Source organism: Taurulus bubalis, assembly GCF_910589615.1.
Source record: "Taurulus bubalis genome assembly, chromosome: 2".
Taxonomy (NCBI): domain Eukaryota; kingdom Metazoa; phylum Chordata; class Actinopteri; order Perciformes; family Cottidae; genus Taurulus; species Taurulus bubalis.
The window spans coordinates 39432656-39449583 of NC_136590.1; the positions used below are offsets into that span (position 1 = coordinate 39432656).

At 41.1% G+C, this 16928-nt stretch overlaps 1 protein-coding gene across 1 annotated transcript; it reads right to left on the minus strand.

Annotated features, from left to right (window-relative positions):
- Positions 1-620: 620 nt before the first annotated feature.
- Positions 621-2678, minus strand: flrt1a (fibronectin leucine rich transmembrane protein 1a; the record flags this gene model as incomplete). The annotated part of the gene is made up of 1 exon (XM_079237449.1): positions 621-2678. One exon carries the CDS (start codon positions 2676-2678, stop codon positions 621-623), a length of 2058 nt encoding a protein of 685 aa, XP_079093575.1.
- Between the last annotated feature and the right edge of the window lie 14250 nt (positions 2679-16928).

A 16928-nucleotide genomic window follows, 5' to 3' on the forward strand; every position in this document is an offset into this window, starting at 1 on the left:
ACTACTGAATAAAGTAATAACAAGCCTACTTTAAGACAAGTGGTTATTGGGTCGTTTGAAATAGAACAATTCACAGCTTTACAAAGCCCTTTCCTTGGATAGCTGGTAGGGCACATCAATATAGTTGAGGCATTCGGAACAATGACTTGATAAGACTACATACTGTGTATGACTGGTGACCAGGGAAAGAGTAACAAAAATGTCATCTCATTATGTCTTAATCCATTTTGAATTGACTGCTGTGGCTCCTGTGTGTAAGAGAGGAACAACTATGCTGAGTTTGACCTTTCCACAGTGTTTACATTCTTTGCTTACATGTCACACGGAAAGAGCGGAAAAGAAAACATACACAGGCCATTACTAAGATGGGGAAGAAACAGTCAGCTGTGCATTTACACCTGGGGCACTGGCTGCTGCTTCCTGCAGTGAACTGTTCTCACATGGTTGCAGTTCCAGTTAATCACACACAGTACTTCCAGTGCAGTGAACAGCAGGTATTTTGGAATGGGAGACCAGAAAAAGAAGGCACAGAGGGGTGCTTCAGAAGTGTCCATGCGAAGGGAAATTGTGCATCTATACAGCTTACCAATAACACTGTGAATAGGATCTGGTACAGTACATCATGTGTAACAGTAGTCTATATCTGGGATTTCGCCTTCTCTATAGCCGCGGTTGGTGCCATGTCCTGCATTAGAAACATGGTTGTCACCTTTGTACAGGCCAGTGCCATTGGAGGGGAATATGGTATGAATGATGTAATCCTCTCGTAGGGGTTTAGGCTGCATTGGCTGGCAAGCCGCCATAGGTGTCATCTGGAACCCCGGACTGCGAATTTCCAAGATGGTAGTGTCCTTCTTTGTGCCTGACTCAATGTAATCATCATAGGTTTTCTTTTTTCGGGAGTTGCTGCGAGTGTAGTGGTCACGAGAGCACAAATGCCCAGTCCTGTGTCCATACCAACAAAAGATGCAAAAAAAAAGAGCCAAAGATATAATGGCGGTAGCCCCACCAATAATCCCTGCCAGTGGCAGGACTGTCATACGCTTTGAGTCTTTATCCTCTTCCTCCTCCAAAGGGGTGGGGTCAGACGTTTCAGCTTTTGCACACACGAGAGCTTCATCAGAGTCAGGATCTCCAGAAATCGCCCCTTTGCTTTCTGAACTGGCCGCGAGGGGTACCATGCAGATGATGTAGCTGGAGCGTGGTTGGAGAGAGGTAAGAAGGTACTCTCGACGGTCGCCTCGGACCAGAGTCTCCGTGATTGATCCCATGGCATTCCCAGTGCCCAGTCGGAGCCAGCTTAGCCTGAAGGAGGAGCTGGGCTGGGCCACGCTCCAGGTAACACGGACACTGTTGTGAGAGAGAGGCTTCACGTTGAGAGCCAGGCTCTTCCCCACGCCGCTGCTGCTAAGAGTGTAGTCTAAGCCAGAGTCAGGAAGCCCCAAGCCAGGTCGCTTTGAGCGGAGGGTGAAGAGAGAGCCCTGTGGAGGGGTGTGAGTGGTAGAGCTATCGACTCCACCGCCGCCCACTCTGTCTCTGGTCCCTGCTGTCCTCACCACCTCACACTCCTCCATCTCACTGGTCAGGTCTATCAAAGCCATGTCTCGCACCCTGTCAGGCCCATGGCAAGTGAGACCTCTGACAGTGATGGAGTTGCCACGGGCATGCAGCCAGTCATACAGCCAACGCAGGTTGCAGCCACAGTGCCAAGGATTGCCTCGCACCAGAAGCTGGCCCAGGCTGTCCAGGTCTTTGAACAGTCCCCTCGGCAGAGTGGTCAAGTTGTTTCCAGACAGATCCAGCCTCAGCAGCCTGTGCATGCCATCCAAGGAACCACGTGGCATATGAGTCAGGGCATTTTCCTGTAGAGACAGGCGCTGCAGATGGGCGCTGGGCAGGTTGACAGGTGGGGTCTGGAGGGAGTTACGAACTAGGGACAACTCGGTTAGGTTGGAAAGGCGGGAGAATGTGTCATCGGCAATGCGCTGGTTTGCCAAAAGGTTCCCATCCAGGACAAGACATCTAAGTGAAGCGAGGCCTCGAAAGGCGTGGGTTGGGATAGTGGAGATACGGTTGTCATCCAGACGGAGTTCTTCCAGTGAGGCAGGCAGTCCTGAGGGGATACTGGACAGGTGGTTGCGTGAAAGAAAAAGTAGGCGCAACCGTGGGTTGTCGGCAAACGCCTGGTCCTCAATGCTGACGGTGGAAATGGAATTGTCGTCCAAGTGGAGCTTTTCTAGCAAGGGCATCCGACCCAGCGCACTACGAGGAATAGTGCGTATGTTGTTGTCCTGCAAATGCAGTTCACGAATAGATGGTGGCAGGTGCACGGGAAATTCATCCAGCTCATTATCATACAGGTAGACCACACGGATGGCAAGCTGGCTCTCCAAGGAGGTGGGCAAACCCGGGTTGTTGATCTGATTGTTCTGCAGGTAGAGGATGGACGCCGAAGGAGGCAGTGAAGGGATGGAGCTCAGGCCACGATCATTACAGTAGATAAAGTCCTCATCGCACCTGCATACAGATGGGCATATCATGTCCCTGTCCCCGATGTACCCTTGTATAGTGGCTGTAGTGAACTGAAGCATGCCGGCACGTAGTGTCAAGCAAAGAAACAGCAGAAAGAGTCGGGCCCGCAGCTTCGCCACACCTACAGGGGCCATTATGGTGAACATAAGCACTGTCTGTCTTTCCAAGGTGTATTGTTAATCCTCAAATCGTTGCAGTGAGCTGGAATCCTGTGACCTCCACCCTGAGAGAGAGAGAGAAAGAGAGAGAGAGAGAGAGAGAGAGATTACAAAGAGAGAGATGCACAAATTAATTAGGTATTATCACAGAGAACTAATGTGATTTCAATAATATTTTCAGTTCAGCTTCATACTATACTTTCATTGTCTTGTGTCTAAACAATATTAGAGTCAACGGTCATGCAACAATGATCAAATCTAAACAGAAGCTACAGAGATATCTTGCAATTAATGGCACGATTGTTTGACTGGATCTGTGAGGATTTCTCTCAGCCCAAAACAACTTAAAAGATAACTGTATAGCCAAGCATCATTATGTTGAATTAGCAACAGAAATCTAAGATTACTGACAGCTGGAAGACTCAACTTTAGGGTGTCTTGTACTGAATGTTTAAAGCAGAGTGAATATTTAGTCTGAGGAAAAGCAACCCTGGAATTGACAAATCCAATCATCCATTTAGAATTAAGCCTTGTGCATAAATGTGAATTCTTGAGAACATTCTCTGCTTCTGAATTATTTAAGAGATCTTGAGAGGCTCTATAGCTCCATTAGTAGTTGCCAGCAGATGGCTGCATTAGCCAGACAGAGCTGAAGATACTTTTCATAATCAAGACGGAACAACATGTTTGAGCTCAGAGCAATCGTCTTCAAGAGCTAAGTTCTCATCATGCAGTAAAGATGCACTTGGCATTAAAACATTTAATAAAACAAATCACGTCTTCTCAATCTAGTTAATATCAAACTAATAAAGTACAATGGAATGGTAATGGAGATGTTAATGTGCAGCAGAATGCAAATGATGTGACAATTAATTAACTATTTCTAGCCACTGCGGGAGTCCACATGAGCTGTACTCAGAACTTGATCACGCATCACGATTTTCTGTTGTTATCGACGAAGCGAGATATGTCACAACAGTAAGTGCATCATTGACTACAGATATTTGGAATTTGGAGTGACAACTTGAGCGCATCGCAGTCTTTGATAACCAGAGCCATTAGTCAAACCGTTAAGGCCCACACAGCCGCAAGCATAGTCAGGCTGTAGTATTGATTTCCTCACAAATACGAGGTGATCTGCCAAATCCAGTTGGCTCTCGTGCACATTACAGGATTCCCAGGAAAGTCAGACGGCGCGATCCTAAACCAAATGAATGACAACTCTGCTGGGAGTTGACTTTGCTGAATGTACATTTGCAAACATTAATCTGTGCTTATTCATTTCCAAAATATAGAGGATGATGAGAGCAAACTTTGTTGACACTCATTTTCAAGTGCCATGAATACATTATTTTTGGAATGAAAATGAAACCCCACCAAACCCTTGAACAGTTGTTCATTCGTGGCTGGTCAGAGATCATTTAAAAGCAATTACTGTCTAGCCTTTGTCAGTTCAAATGTTTTGCAAATTCTTCTTACAAATAGAGGATTGTACTTGTTCTCCATTGAGAGTTGATGTGAGCATGATTTTATGAGCATCTTATTCACCATTAGAATATATTTGATTGGGACTTAATGGTCTACCTATCAAACCCATCTCGACACCTTGAAGCTGTGATATGGTTCTTCAGTAGTGCTTGTCGGAAGGGAAATGGCTTCAATCCCCCTTCCCTTCACATCTCGAAAAACTGTCAATCTCACATTCACACCCACATTACGTATGATTGGAAAGCTGTGTGAAGCTAAGAAAGAAGGCAGGGTTTCTCTCGTTAGCTCTCTACTATTTCTTTTCCTTTTGATTGTAGGGTTATTGTGATATATATCATCGTGTCTCTCCACCCTCTCAATGACTGCAGTCTTACCTGCCTTCCAGAACACATATTCACAATTTTGCTTCCCAACATGGTCTGAGAAACTAGCATAACCCAACCCATGTTGGGTTATGAGATACTTCCACGAAAACAGATGTGCGTAGATGACACCAATCTCTAAATAAAGCCTCTTAGAATATCAACATTCTGATCACAATAAAACTGACAAGTATGACGGTGACAAATTCAAAAAAACAATATGTGTTCGGCAAGAGGACATTATTCTTGGGGAAATTAATGTCTGAGGTCGAGGTTGGCTAAATGTAATTTATATTTCTGTGGCAGCAGATTGTGTCGCTTCATTTTGCCTCACTGTTTATATACTTCTATTCAGACTCCTTGACAACAACAGAGAGACAAATCGTATTTGATGTACTATCTCAGGTTGAAAAGTTTCTTACTTACTAAGTTTACATACTTTCTTTTAGTTTGATAAAACATTTGTGACTTATAATTGTGGGTTCTTCAAAGCATGTTTTGCTTCTTTCCCCGGTTCTATCCAGATATTGTTGAAATATTTCCATATTTATAACCCTGGCAGGGCAAATTATTACAGAAATCATGCAGATAATGTGTTTGCCTAGACGTTGCACTATAAATATACGGTATTTCTTTATTACATATCAGGCTTGGGACTTTGGACTTGGGACTTCAGTATCATAGCTTCAATAGAAAATAAATATACATATAAAAGTGACTTTATTAACAATATCACGATTTGTCACAGCATTACTTCCAAGTTTTGGCTTTACATCATATTTCTTGTTTGTTTTATGTCCGTCTCCATCAGCTAAGTCATCTCCCAACTCACTGATCATGAAACAAAAAATGTTCTACCTATCTACTTCAATCCTCTTGACAGCGAAGTGCATTACAGTGCACTCTAAGACCGGAGGAGAAAATTATTTCTGTACTTTAAAAAGATAATATTTCCGATATTATGATATTATATTATATTTCAATTGTGCAGTTTCATATTGGTCGATTTGTGTGACCAAGAAGGCTATACACTGTATTTTGTTGTGCATGTTTACATGGTTTCGGTGCGTGTACATATGTGTACAAATGTGAAAATGTGTATAACATGTGTGTGTGGAGGGGTGAGTAGTGCTAAAGAATGGATGACTTCTGAGTCCCTGGAGCTTCGGCACTGAGAGTCTTGAACACCGGAGTATTTGGGTCAACCCTTTAAAAACAACATAGATGTGGTGGGAGATTGATGTGGTGGTGCAGAGTGCCGGAGGGATTAATAGAGCATATTGAGCTGTGATTCTCTGGATTAAGCAGGTGCTACAAAGAATGGCAGACAGTCATTTCAGGATATTCTGTCCTTTGGTTGCTCATTTCTCCCCCCAATATTAGAGAATAATGTAAAAGCATAGAGCGCACGTCAATGCTCTTTGTGTTTGTGAATGCTTCAGACTTGCTTGTGTGTTTGTCTGTCCATGCACGATCAAATTGCAAACATTAACCCATAAGGGGACAATCTATATGGTGGCAGTCTATATTTCAGTGATCTGTAGAGGGGAGCACAGAGTGGATGTGGGGTAATGTGTTAGCCAGACAGCCAGTCGCCTCGGGCAGAGTACAGCACACACATAACAACCCCCAATCTAATACTGGAACCCAAGACTGGATCGATTTACATATAAAAAACAGGGAGCCAGAGAGAGTGACAGAAAGCAGCTTTGAGCAAGACCTTTGAATCCCATCTCCCCATTAAGTCCCCCACAGAGGGATCGGACTGGGAAATCTGGAAAACCGGATTTTGGATGACCGAAGGGGCTGCAGATGTATCAGGAAATCCACTTTACTGATGGCAGGGAAAAGATAATAGTGTCCATCAGCTTATCTTACATGCCATGCCCATGGATCGCATTTTAGATTTACAGATTGGACATGTGGAAAGGATGAGGCAAAACACGATGGTTATGGTGATGACAGGAATAAGTCTGGGGATCTGAGACAGAAAAAAAATGAGAGAGGCCAGAAAAGCATGGCCTATTCATTTTGTTTAATCAGAGAGGTTGATGGGTTTTCTATCTGCGCGTACGTCACATTTCTCCCAATGCTCGAGCTAAGAGACTATGTCTTTGCAATAATGTACTTTAATCTTCAAGATATTAAAACATGGAGATAAAAAAATATGAACTTTAATCCCTAAAAAAGAAACAAACAAGGCACAAGTACGCACTGCAGCGTATATAAAGAAAACATCAAATATTTTCCTCCCCACAGATTGCTTCTTTCACATACGCAAAATCATGATCTTCGTTGTCACTTAAAAATAAACAGACATTGCAGTCAGAATGGCAAATGAAGTGTTTTGAATAAAGCCATCTGTATTCAACGCCTCGCGTATCCCATTCAAACCAAATGAGCCCTTGTGTTTGTTGCCCAAAATGAGTTATAGTCGTAAATTATTTGATGTGCCAGTGCATTACAATCCGTTAAAAATCTCGTATTATCTTCTCTCCTTTGAAAAAATGCCACGTGAGTATGCGATAGAGGCAGATTGAATAACATGTTAAAGGCTGAATAAGTAATGGATTTTTACCCACACACTAACTCAGTTTTTTCTTGTTTTTTTTCTTGGTTTATGCACCAATTTCCTGGCATGAAGGAGTAATTGGATTTGTACTCAGCAGTTTCTCATCTGAGCTGCTGACACAAAGACCCGGCGTATGTGACATATATAAAGATTTGTGTTTTTCCAGATGAACTAAATTGTCTTCTTTTTGTCATATAGTCTATAATAACACGAGTGAAAAACCTCTGTATTTTCTGCTGTGATGGGATTAAGATACAAAAATATATATTTATGTCATCAAGAGCTTAAATTCTTCACTTACATGTACAAACAAACCAAAGATTTAATTCTATTCCTAATAAATGACATATTACACATGTAAAATTGGATCTGGATTCAAGACATTTAACTATAACTCGGCCAAATCTTACAGTACAAAAAGCACTTTGTGATGTGTGTTCATCCAATTGCAATATAAATATGAAAAATCACAACGCAAATCAATATCGGCCCTACAAATTTACAGTATACTCTACATTCCTTTAAAAATATGCTGTAGCTAAGTAATAGAGATAGCACAGCAGCAAGAGAGTGCTTCCCCTAATTCACAGTTGGGTGTGCACCTCCGTCTTGGCGGGGGTTGTTTGCTGGTGCAGCTCACTGGGCCCTGAAGTAAGTTGATATATAGTGCCAAGGCACTACAACATGTTTTATCTTTACAACGCTATAATATGTTCTGCCGTGGCACCGGTCTAATTCTCCGTCCTCTCCATTGCAGCTGCTGCCGCCTTTGAATCATTTCGACTCAGTGTTTCTTTCTCCAGACAGCCACATTACAGGTAAATCCTTTCAGCATTAACAAAAGGGCCGCGGCTTTCTTGCAGCAATATGGTCCTGCATTGTGTGCACTGGTAAGAACAAAGGAGGGGGGTATGTTGAAAATGTAATAACAGGATCAGGCATCTTAACTTACGTGAGCTGGGTAGTTTTGCAAAAATAGGTTTGGCTTAGTAATCACCGCCTTTTTTTTAACCCAAAAAACTATTAGTTATTTAGGTCGGCACACCTCTTCTTTCCAGACGAAAATATCTCACAATTCTAATCCAATATGTTGAATTTTACCTGCAAAACTAATGACATGCCCATCAGCCTGCTGTACGTTGCATTTAGTGCTAATTAGCTCATGTTAGCATGCTAACACAAACATGTATAAAATGTAATTTAGATTCCTTTTTATTCTCTCCCGTTAATGCAACTTTCACATTGGCTATTTTGTTCCATTTAATGGCCAATCTTATTATTTTGGTCTAATTTAAATATTTGAATATCTGTGTTTACAGTTTCTGTGTGTTTAGCCTGAAGGGGGCTACATCTCATTGTGCAATCCCGTATTGTATAATGATAATAAAGCTGAACCTTCAACCTTCAACCTTGAAAGTTGCCTTTCTGATATCCAACGACCGTGATTTTCTCAAGCAACGTTTTCCTGCCTTTATTTGGTCATTAAAGGGAAATCAACTACATGCCGCTGGACATCATATATGAAGCAATTTAAAATAAAGGTCTTGATATTTAATGGGAGATTTGCTGTTCTGGCGGATGTTACAGTGAGATAGCACGAGCTTGGCAGACTAGCTGGCAAATAAACCCGAGCTATGTCGGTCTGTGTCAGTGGTCATAATGAAGTCTTTGATCAATGCCTCACTGGCTTTGCAAATCATTTGCACTGCATTTAATGTTCCTGGTTCTTCTTGGCGCTGCATGAAAATAAAGGAACCAGTTTACTCTCAAGAAGAGTCGTCTCCATTTTGAGAAAACATACTTGATCATTTTAAATAGGACATATAAAAGCAAATTTATCTTCTGGTTTAAGTCAAGGAGTCAGCCTGTGGTTGTCACGCTTGAGCTCGGACTCTGATTGGATTTTTTTATTATCATAATTTGCAAGAAGAAGAAAAAAGAAGAGCGGGAGGGAGGTTGGTTAGCTTAATTGGTAAAATTTTAATTCAACCCTGACAAGTTGTAATATAAATACAGGGCTGTGGGAGGCCCAGGCAGCGGAGTCACATGACAAGGATGAAAATGAGAAAAAAAACAATAGGGATAAGAAAAGGATAACATCAATGAAACACCTTTCTGCACCTTTACAGGGGTGTCAGGTTATGTCTGGCAGCCATGCTGGAGGTCCAGCAGCTATGAACAACTGAGAGCGGCTGTAAACCATCTCACCGCTGCTGAAATGATGTGAAAAATGTTTGTGCCTTTGGGTGTAAACTGATCACTTCACTGCTGTTAACCACCCCTGTCATGTAGTAAACACAACTGATGCACACACATCGGCATCAGCAGCAGCTGCTAGCTTTAAGATTAAGAAGAGGACTGCATCGTTTATCTTTTTATTTGTTTTTAATGTATTCTTAATGCATTTTAAAGCCTGAAATGATTTGTGGCTGTTCTTGCCCTTTTATTTATTCATTCAAAAATGAAAGTTAGCGTTCATTTTCCCCTGTGAGGAGCTCCAATGGTTCTTTTTAGTTTAGGTCAGATCTGTTTTTGTTTTCTGTATCTAAATGAAGTTAACATGCAAAGCACTTTCTTGATTTGAAGAACCAGAGAGTGTTATCTTCAGTTTCTGGCAGGCCGCTGTCACAGAGTTTCCATTGTAATCACATTGAACGATGAAGAAATATGTTTTTTTAATTTTAACATCATAATGGTTATTATGGTTTCCAGGATAGAATATAATATAACAATAAAAACAAACTTTCAAAATAAAGCTGCGATTAATGGTTGTGCTTGATAGAGCAGGACCGATATATCAGCCGATATTAGCGTATCGCAAATACATAAATTAGAGATGGGTTGATAGAGGGTTTTATCGCAGATCGCAATAAAAACACTCTTCACAATGTTTCATTATTGGCATAATCCTGAAAATCCTAATGAGTGAAAAAGCTTTAATTGAAAAAAAATCTGGAATTATGTAAAACAGAAAAGACAATATTCCTATTATTGAATCCTTTATTTGTGCTGGGGGACCTTGATGATTTATGATTAATTTACATGAAGATTGTTTGAAAAAAACAATGCCCAAAAATATATGTGTCCTATCTGTTTTTTAACAAAACATAGGGTTCAGTGATTCCAGTAAGTAAAGTGTCATTTTACAAGTATCAAGCATGTTTTGATGATAATCAGGATAATACTATTTTGGCCAACATTGGCGTGACAATGCCTGATATCCTTATTAGAGCATATGTGGGCTGTTAAGTAACAATACATTGCAGGACAGAAACGGCAAAATAGGATGAGGTAATGTAGTGACAATGTCACCATTGTATAGTTTGACAAGTTGATTTTTACAATGTAAATGGTCAAAAGATTTCTCCTGGATCCGTATCAAGATTGTTGTATAGTTAAAAAAACGTTTAATATCGCACAATATATATCATTTTGAAGCTCACCATTATTGATCTGCTGCTTTTCAGTGACACATGTAGCAACGCCGCTTCCTCTGCCTTGTGTCAATATAAAATTGGTTTAACTTCTCAGGTTTCTCTTCGGTGCACTGTGCATATTCCTCCTATCTACTCGAGGATACAGTTCAATTCAATTTGTCCTTGGCCACGAGAACATTTCAAAATACAATTCATATCCTACTCTGAATCCACCAAAATAGAAAGTACAAGCAGATCATAGGCCAGTTTTTAGAGGCCGGTTTCCATCGCATGCTGGTGCCATGCTCTCAGCCTGCTGCCCCCAATCTACTGTATTACTCACATCCCTGACGGCTACTTGGATCTTCACATCTCATCTACACCCTTCGCATCGCAATTTACACATCAAATCCCACACTGTACTTTTCACAAAATCACAACATGCTTGTGCACGCCTTCGTACACACAGCGCGGACATCTGAGGGCTCAATTTCAGGTTGAAGACAAGATTTTTCTCAACTCGTGTGTGTGTATATAAATATATATATATATATATATATATATATATATATATATATATATATATATATATATATATATATATGTGTGTGTGTGTGTGTTGGAACGATTGCTTCATCATCACACCTCCTTTAACAATCCCATCTGCCTTTCACTCTTGTCCGGCCTGTCACCTGTTTGTGTTACATTCACTATGTCAAAACGTCTTTTGACTTTAATCATCTTTTCATCTATCTTTCTCTGCATATTCTATTCAATATCATTCAATACGTGCAGCCTCTCTCTCTCTCTCTCTCTCTCTCTCTCTCTCTCTCTCTCTCTCTCTCTCTCTCACATGCTATGTCTATAACTCCCTCATTATGCAATGTTGACTGAAACCCGTTTTAAACCATCTTTATATCGTCCCAACAGAAAATCTAAAGGCAAAAAAATACTTTATTTTCCTTTGACTGATTGAAAAAACAGATGTTGGCACATAACATCCTTTTAAAATCCTCTTTTATCAAATACAATCTTGTCCGACGGCAGCAATGCAACTTGGAAAAAAATTATTACAAAGCCAATAAATAAATGTAATCGAAGTAAATGTGAGGACACGTTTCCTTGTATGATGGACTTGTAGTTGTGGTTTAAAGGCACTTGTGTATGCATAGAGGCCTTTGTTTATTTGTTTGTTTGTTTAGAGGTGTGTATACGTTTGTCTTTTACCATGTGAGGAATCACAGTGGATAAATAGATACAGGCCGCCTCCGGGGCTCAGAAAAGATCCTTGACTTTAACTTCCCGGTGTGTGTGGGTTTATCCAACAAGAAACTTCAGCTGTGGGAGTGTTCAGATCTCAAAGAAAAGTTTCTCTGAGCCCCGAGTCGTCGCACTCTTCACTCGACTCTGCATTATCTCACTTTCACTGCTGAAATCTGGTCAGACTGGGTTCAAAACACAGAACAAATTGTATTTTTTTGTTGATCAATCTATGAAAATGACCTATAATTATATATTTCTTCATCATCATGGACTATATTATGTGTATATTTAGAAACCAGTACAGCGGGAGGAAAAGGAAAAGCTGCCCCTGTGAACAAATATGTGTTGGCTTTGGAGCTGTAAAACTAATTGAAGCAGTCATGGAGTTTGTATATTTTATTATTGGGTGCTGGCTTTTAGTACAACCTTTACTGATTGCTTTGTTTGGCCTCTTGCCCAAAAGGAGAAAACGAGGGGGATAATCGAGCTCGATTGCCAACTGTTTAACCGTTGATAAGTGTTAGTTTGTTTAACAGCTTAATTTCTTTCTTATTTAATTACTGACACCATTTGAGAAGATATAGTCAAAGTGCTTCTTTGGCTTTCTTTATTTTTGCTCTTTTAACTTTTAACTTTCTGGGGTGAACCGGCAATTTTCTTTACAAGTACAAGTTACAATACTTCCAAGCAGTAATTAAATAGCATTTTGTGTCTTTTATAGAAGCGAGTCTGTTAATGCTCAGCTAATGGTTTAGAAATGTTCATCCTGATACAAAGGTTGAGAGAGTTAAATTCACAAAAGATGGGATTGAAATAGCCAAAGTTCATTCATTTGAGTCACAGCACTAAGCACCATTTCCCTGAAGGTTGTTACAACCCCAGAATGCTAAAAAGACTCTTCTAATCATCTGGATGAAAACATATATTCTCTTCTTTGTACAAACATTTATTTTACATTTTACACTTCCATTTTTAACCCATTTTCAGTTGTTTTCCCATCCTTATGTCCTTGCTCCTATTATAAAACACATGCAAAATATTAACTCATTATTTTTGTATGAAATATCAAAAGGCCAGCACAACTGTTAATACAATTTTGAAATCTGATCCAAATTAAACCAGGAGGTACGTCATTTCAGCTGCCATCTTTGTTTGGATTGGGAGAAAGAGAGACAACTTGGGAATTAGGTTAAAAAACATTTTTGATCTAATGCATCGTCTAAATCAAGAATAGCTGAATGCATTCTTACTTTTTGAAGTGGGGCTGCCAGGAAAGGAGGTGCTGCAGCACCATTTGCTCTAGTCTTCCCAACACGATTCCGTTTGTCGACGCGTCGCTCATAAACTCAGGTGCGTTCTCGCTTGTTTCAGGAACAGCTCGTTCACCTGTGTGTTTATGTTCAGCTCTGATGTCGATCAGTCGTCACCACTGGCTCCAGATCAGTTCACTGTGGAGAAAGAGAGCGAGAGAAAACTCATCAAGGGAGCACAGCTGACCATCATTGCCAATCATAGATGTCCAGATGTTACATTTTTCTGATGAAACTGTAATGGCATTAAGGATCGTTGTGCATGACGGTCATGTGTGTTGTTATAGTATGTCGATCTGTGTACAGTATTCCGGTTCATTGCTTTTCATGATCTACTCTTGGTGAGAGGATTTAGTGATTTATTCTTCATTTACCAAACTTTCATTACAATTTTTCTTTTATAAATCAGATGTGCATTTGGGACTCAATTTAATCAAAAACCCTCTAAAAAAGTTTAAAAAAATACACCGAACTTGCTGTTTATGTGGTTTTAATGCCAATTATAAAAGTATAAAGTCAGCAAACTTTAAAAACTCATCACTTTTCCATAAAATGTGAAGCTGTGCCTCTTTTTCGCTAAGTTGATGATTGCACCACCGCGATAGTCCGGAAGGTTGTGTAATAAACTAAGTTCAATGAAGCTGTTAAAAGAATGGTATAAATCTCCGCTAAAAATATCTCGACGTGAACGATTTCCATCAAAGCCACCTTTTCCCAGACGAGGCCGTGAAACTGTGCCAGCAGCCCCCTCCACCCTGATCTCACCTTCCTCTTCCCTCACATCGATGCCGATCGGGTCTCTTTCCTCACAGCTGACATCTACTGCTTTGTGACACGAGACAGCGTGCCGTCTTCCTTCCAGTCAGTTCAACTTACTCCTCTTGTCATGAAGACAAACCTCATCTGATCACAGAACTGAAACTACTGAGCGGTATTGCTCCCGTAATATTTATTCCTCTTAAATTCTTCAACATGCTGCCTCCAATGAGCTCTGCTCCAATCTTTTCCAACAAACAAACTTTCGAGGGCACCTGTTGGATCATTTCAACTAGGTATGTACAAAAGGTATTCAAGAAGCTCAGGTTTTCAAAGACTCCCCCGCTGTGCCCCTGACCAATGTGGCCCCAGTAAAAGTACTATTACCTGTTCCTGTTGGCAACACTCCCACGGGTGTACCGACAGCTATCACTGGAATACTTTGATATGGAAGAAAACAACACAATGTGATGATTCTCAGGCAAATTCTGAAGTTATAAGGGGCATTTGACTATGATTTCTAAGCAGATTTATGGACAATTATTTGCGATGGACATAATGATATGCTCTGAAAGTGTAAGTCACACCGACTATAGAAATGTGTGCAGCGTGGGTGTGTGTTCAAATATGACACAGGTATGACTCAGAGAACGAGTGCACTGTTTGACACTAATTGAGATCGGGTGCTGAGAGTTCTGATGTTCACAACCACTGCTGCTGCACAACTGTGGATTTGTGTTGGTGATTAGGCCCAGATCGGCAGGCAAAGCCTCAATAACTACCTCCCCATTTTTTATACCACCTGTACACCTGTCCCTTTCACCTCCAGCAGCATCTTCTCCTCATGTCTCTCCCTCCGTGCCCCGGGGGAGGTGCACTTCTGACAGATGAATACTTAACACAGATATGAACGAGAATCTGCACTCTGAGTTAATGTAATCTCGCCACTGAACTGGAAGTGAAACAACTGCAACAGCTGCCGCACGTTGGGCAGACAGTGCACCTCGACCGTGATTTAATTCCAGTATAGCATCAGTTTTACGGTTGGGTTATGATTAAACAATCCTCCATGCCAGGCGCTATACTGCGTCTAATCAAACTGACATGCTGGGGCAATGGGGCCTGGTTAGCAAGGTACTTATGTTCAACTTATATATCAGAGGAGAGAGCAACTGTGTACACCTGTGACAGCTAGAAACAAACGCATCAGAGGATAGATACCGTGTTATTATCAGAATGGCTGTCGTACGGCCATATGAGGAGCGCCCTCATTGCTGCTAAAGAAACACAGAGGCATATTGTGGGAATGGAGCGCAGAAGCAGAGATTACGCAGCAGGTATCACAAAGAGGCTCCGCATCTTCCACTCCAGGGAGGTCTGCCAGGGCCAAACTGTCTTCTTTCTGCTCTAAACCCCTTGACACTGTCACCACGTCCCATAATTCCTCCCCGTCATTGCCGTGACACTTAACTGACCTTTTGATTCCCAGCTCCGACACACAGGTTGGGTTGCATATCTCCAATTTCTAGCTGAAATCTCCAATTGGATTCCTGCCAAACACCTCTCGATTGACCTTGACAAGACTGAGCCGCTGTTCCCCTCTCAGAAATCCTGCCCTTAACAAGAGCCGTCAATCACAGTGACACCCGCACAGTGGCTGCTTCCCAGATGGATGTTTAGTTTGATCTTAGACAACCAACTGCGATTGCAGATACGCTGCGTGTAAAATCTGCTGACTCAGGCGCAGTTGTTGGTATAAACGCTCTTTGTCTCCCATCTGGTCTGCTGCAGCTCCGATCCGGCTGAGCAACCTGCAAATAACAGTTGTCAGACTAAACTTCATAATGGACTCGGGCTCGTTTCCTGTTGCTGTGACAAAAAGTGGTGATATAGTGCATGCAGGCTTGATTTGAGATACTTTGACTGCATTACCCATCTCAAACGTTGAAGCTTTGAATTCATATTTCTCAGAAGAGGAATCAAAAGCTAATTTCTTGGGTGCAATTCAACGCCATCTGTGTACAATTACGAGTATTTCCATGCCAGTTTACTATAAATATATATATATAAAATGGAATAGTTCAACATTTTTTGGGAATGTGTGTATTTCTTTCCTAGAATTAGGAAGTGGGATTAGAGAGTGAGATCATATCAATTGTCTCTGGGGTAGGTACAGAGCTGGAGGAAGGATGTGTATAGTTGAGCATGAAGCATGAAGACTTGAGGCAGGGAGAAACTAGCCTGGCTCTGTTTGGAGTTGAATACACATGAACCAACACTTCTAGAACTGTCATTTGAACATGTTGTATCTTGTTTGTGTATTGTGTAAAAGGTAAATTCATAATTTCAAGAAGTAGGCTTTGGAGCTATTTCCTGCAGCTCAACCAAACATGTCCAGACTCATTGTACTGGCATGTGTGCAGCCTGCAGAAACACAATAATTCAAAACTACTGTAAATAAGAGACTATAATACTACTACACACTATACGGCACACACTGCTGTATAGTACATAGTACATCTGACACAATGTTAAAACAAAGAGGTTTTTTTAAGGGTACGGCTCAGAAGTGCCTTTTTATTCCTCTAAATGTCTGCCCTTTACATCTTGTGAAACACATACATCACAAATAATGATGTCCCTGCAACGTAAAGCCTACACTCAACCTGCTAGTTGCTCTTTCACACACACCATCGAAGTTGTATCAATCTCTTCTCAGCTTACTCACAGGAAGCAAGCATACCTGCACATGTCTCAAGACATTAACTATTCATTAAAGTCACAATCTGCACATCATGTTAAAAACAGCTGATGTCTCATCATGTATGATGACCATTTTTGCCTCCATATGAGGTGTCAATGCTGAGGATCAGGCTTCCTAACATATCTCGGTTGCTATTGAACCTTTTGAGTTACTGTTTCTCTGTTGGTATAAATAAAGAATCAAATGTGTGTGTGTGTGTGTGTGTGTGTGTGTGTTTTAAATTGTTTATACCTCGCTGTGATTCAATAGTGATAGACAGCTAAGGTGCAGAACCTGAAACTGAACTGATTTGGCGCACTCACACACA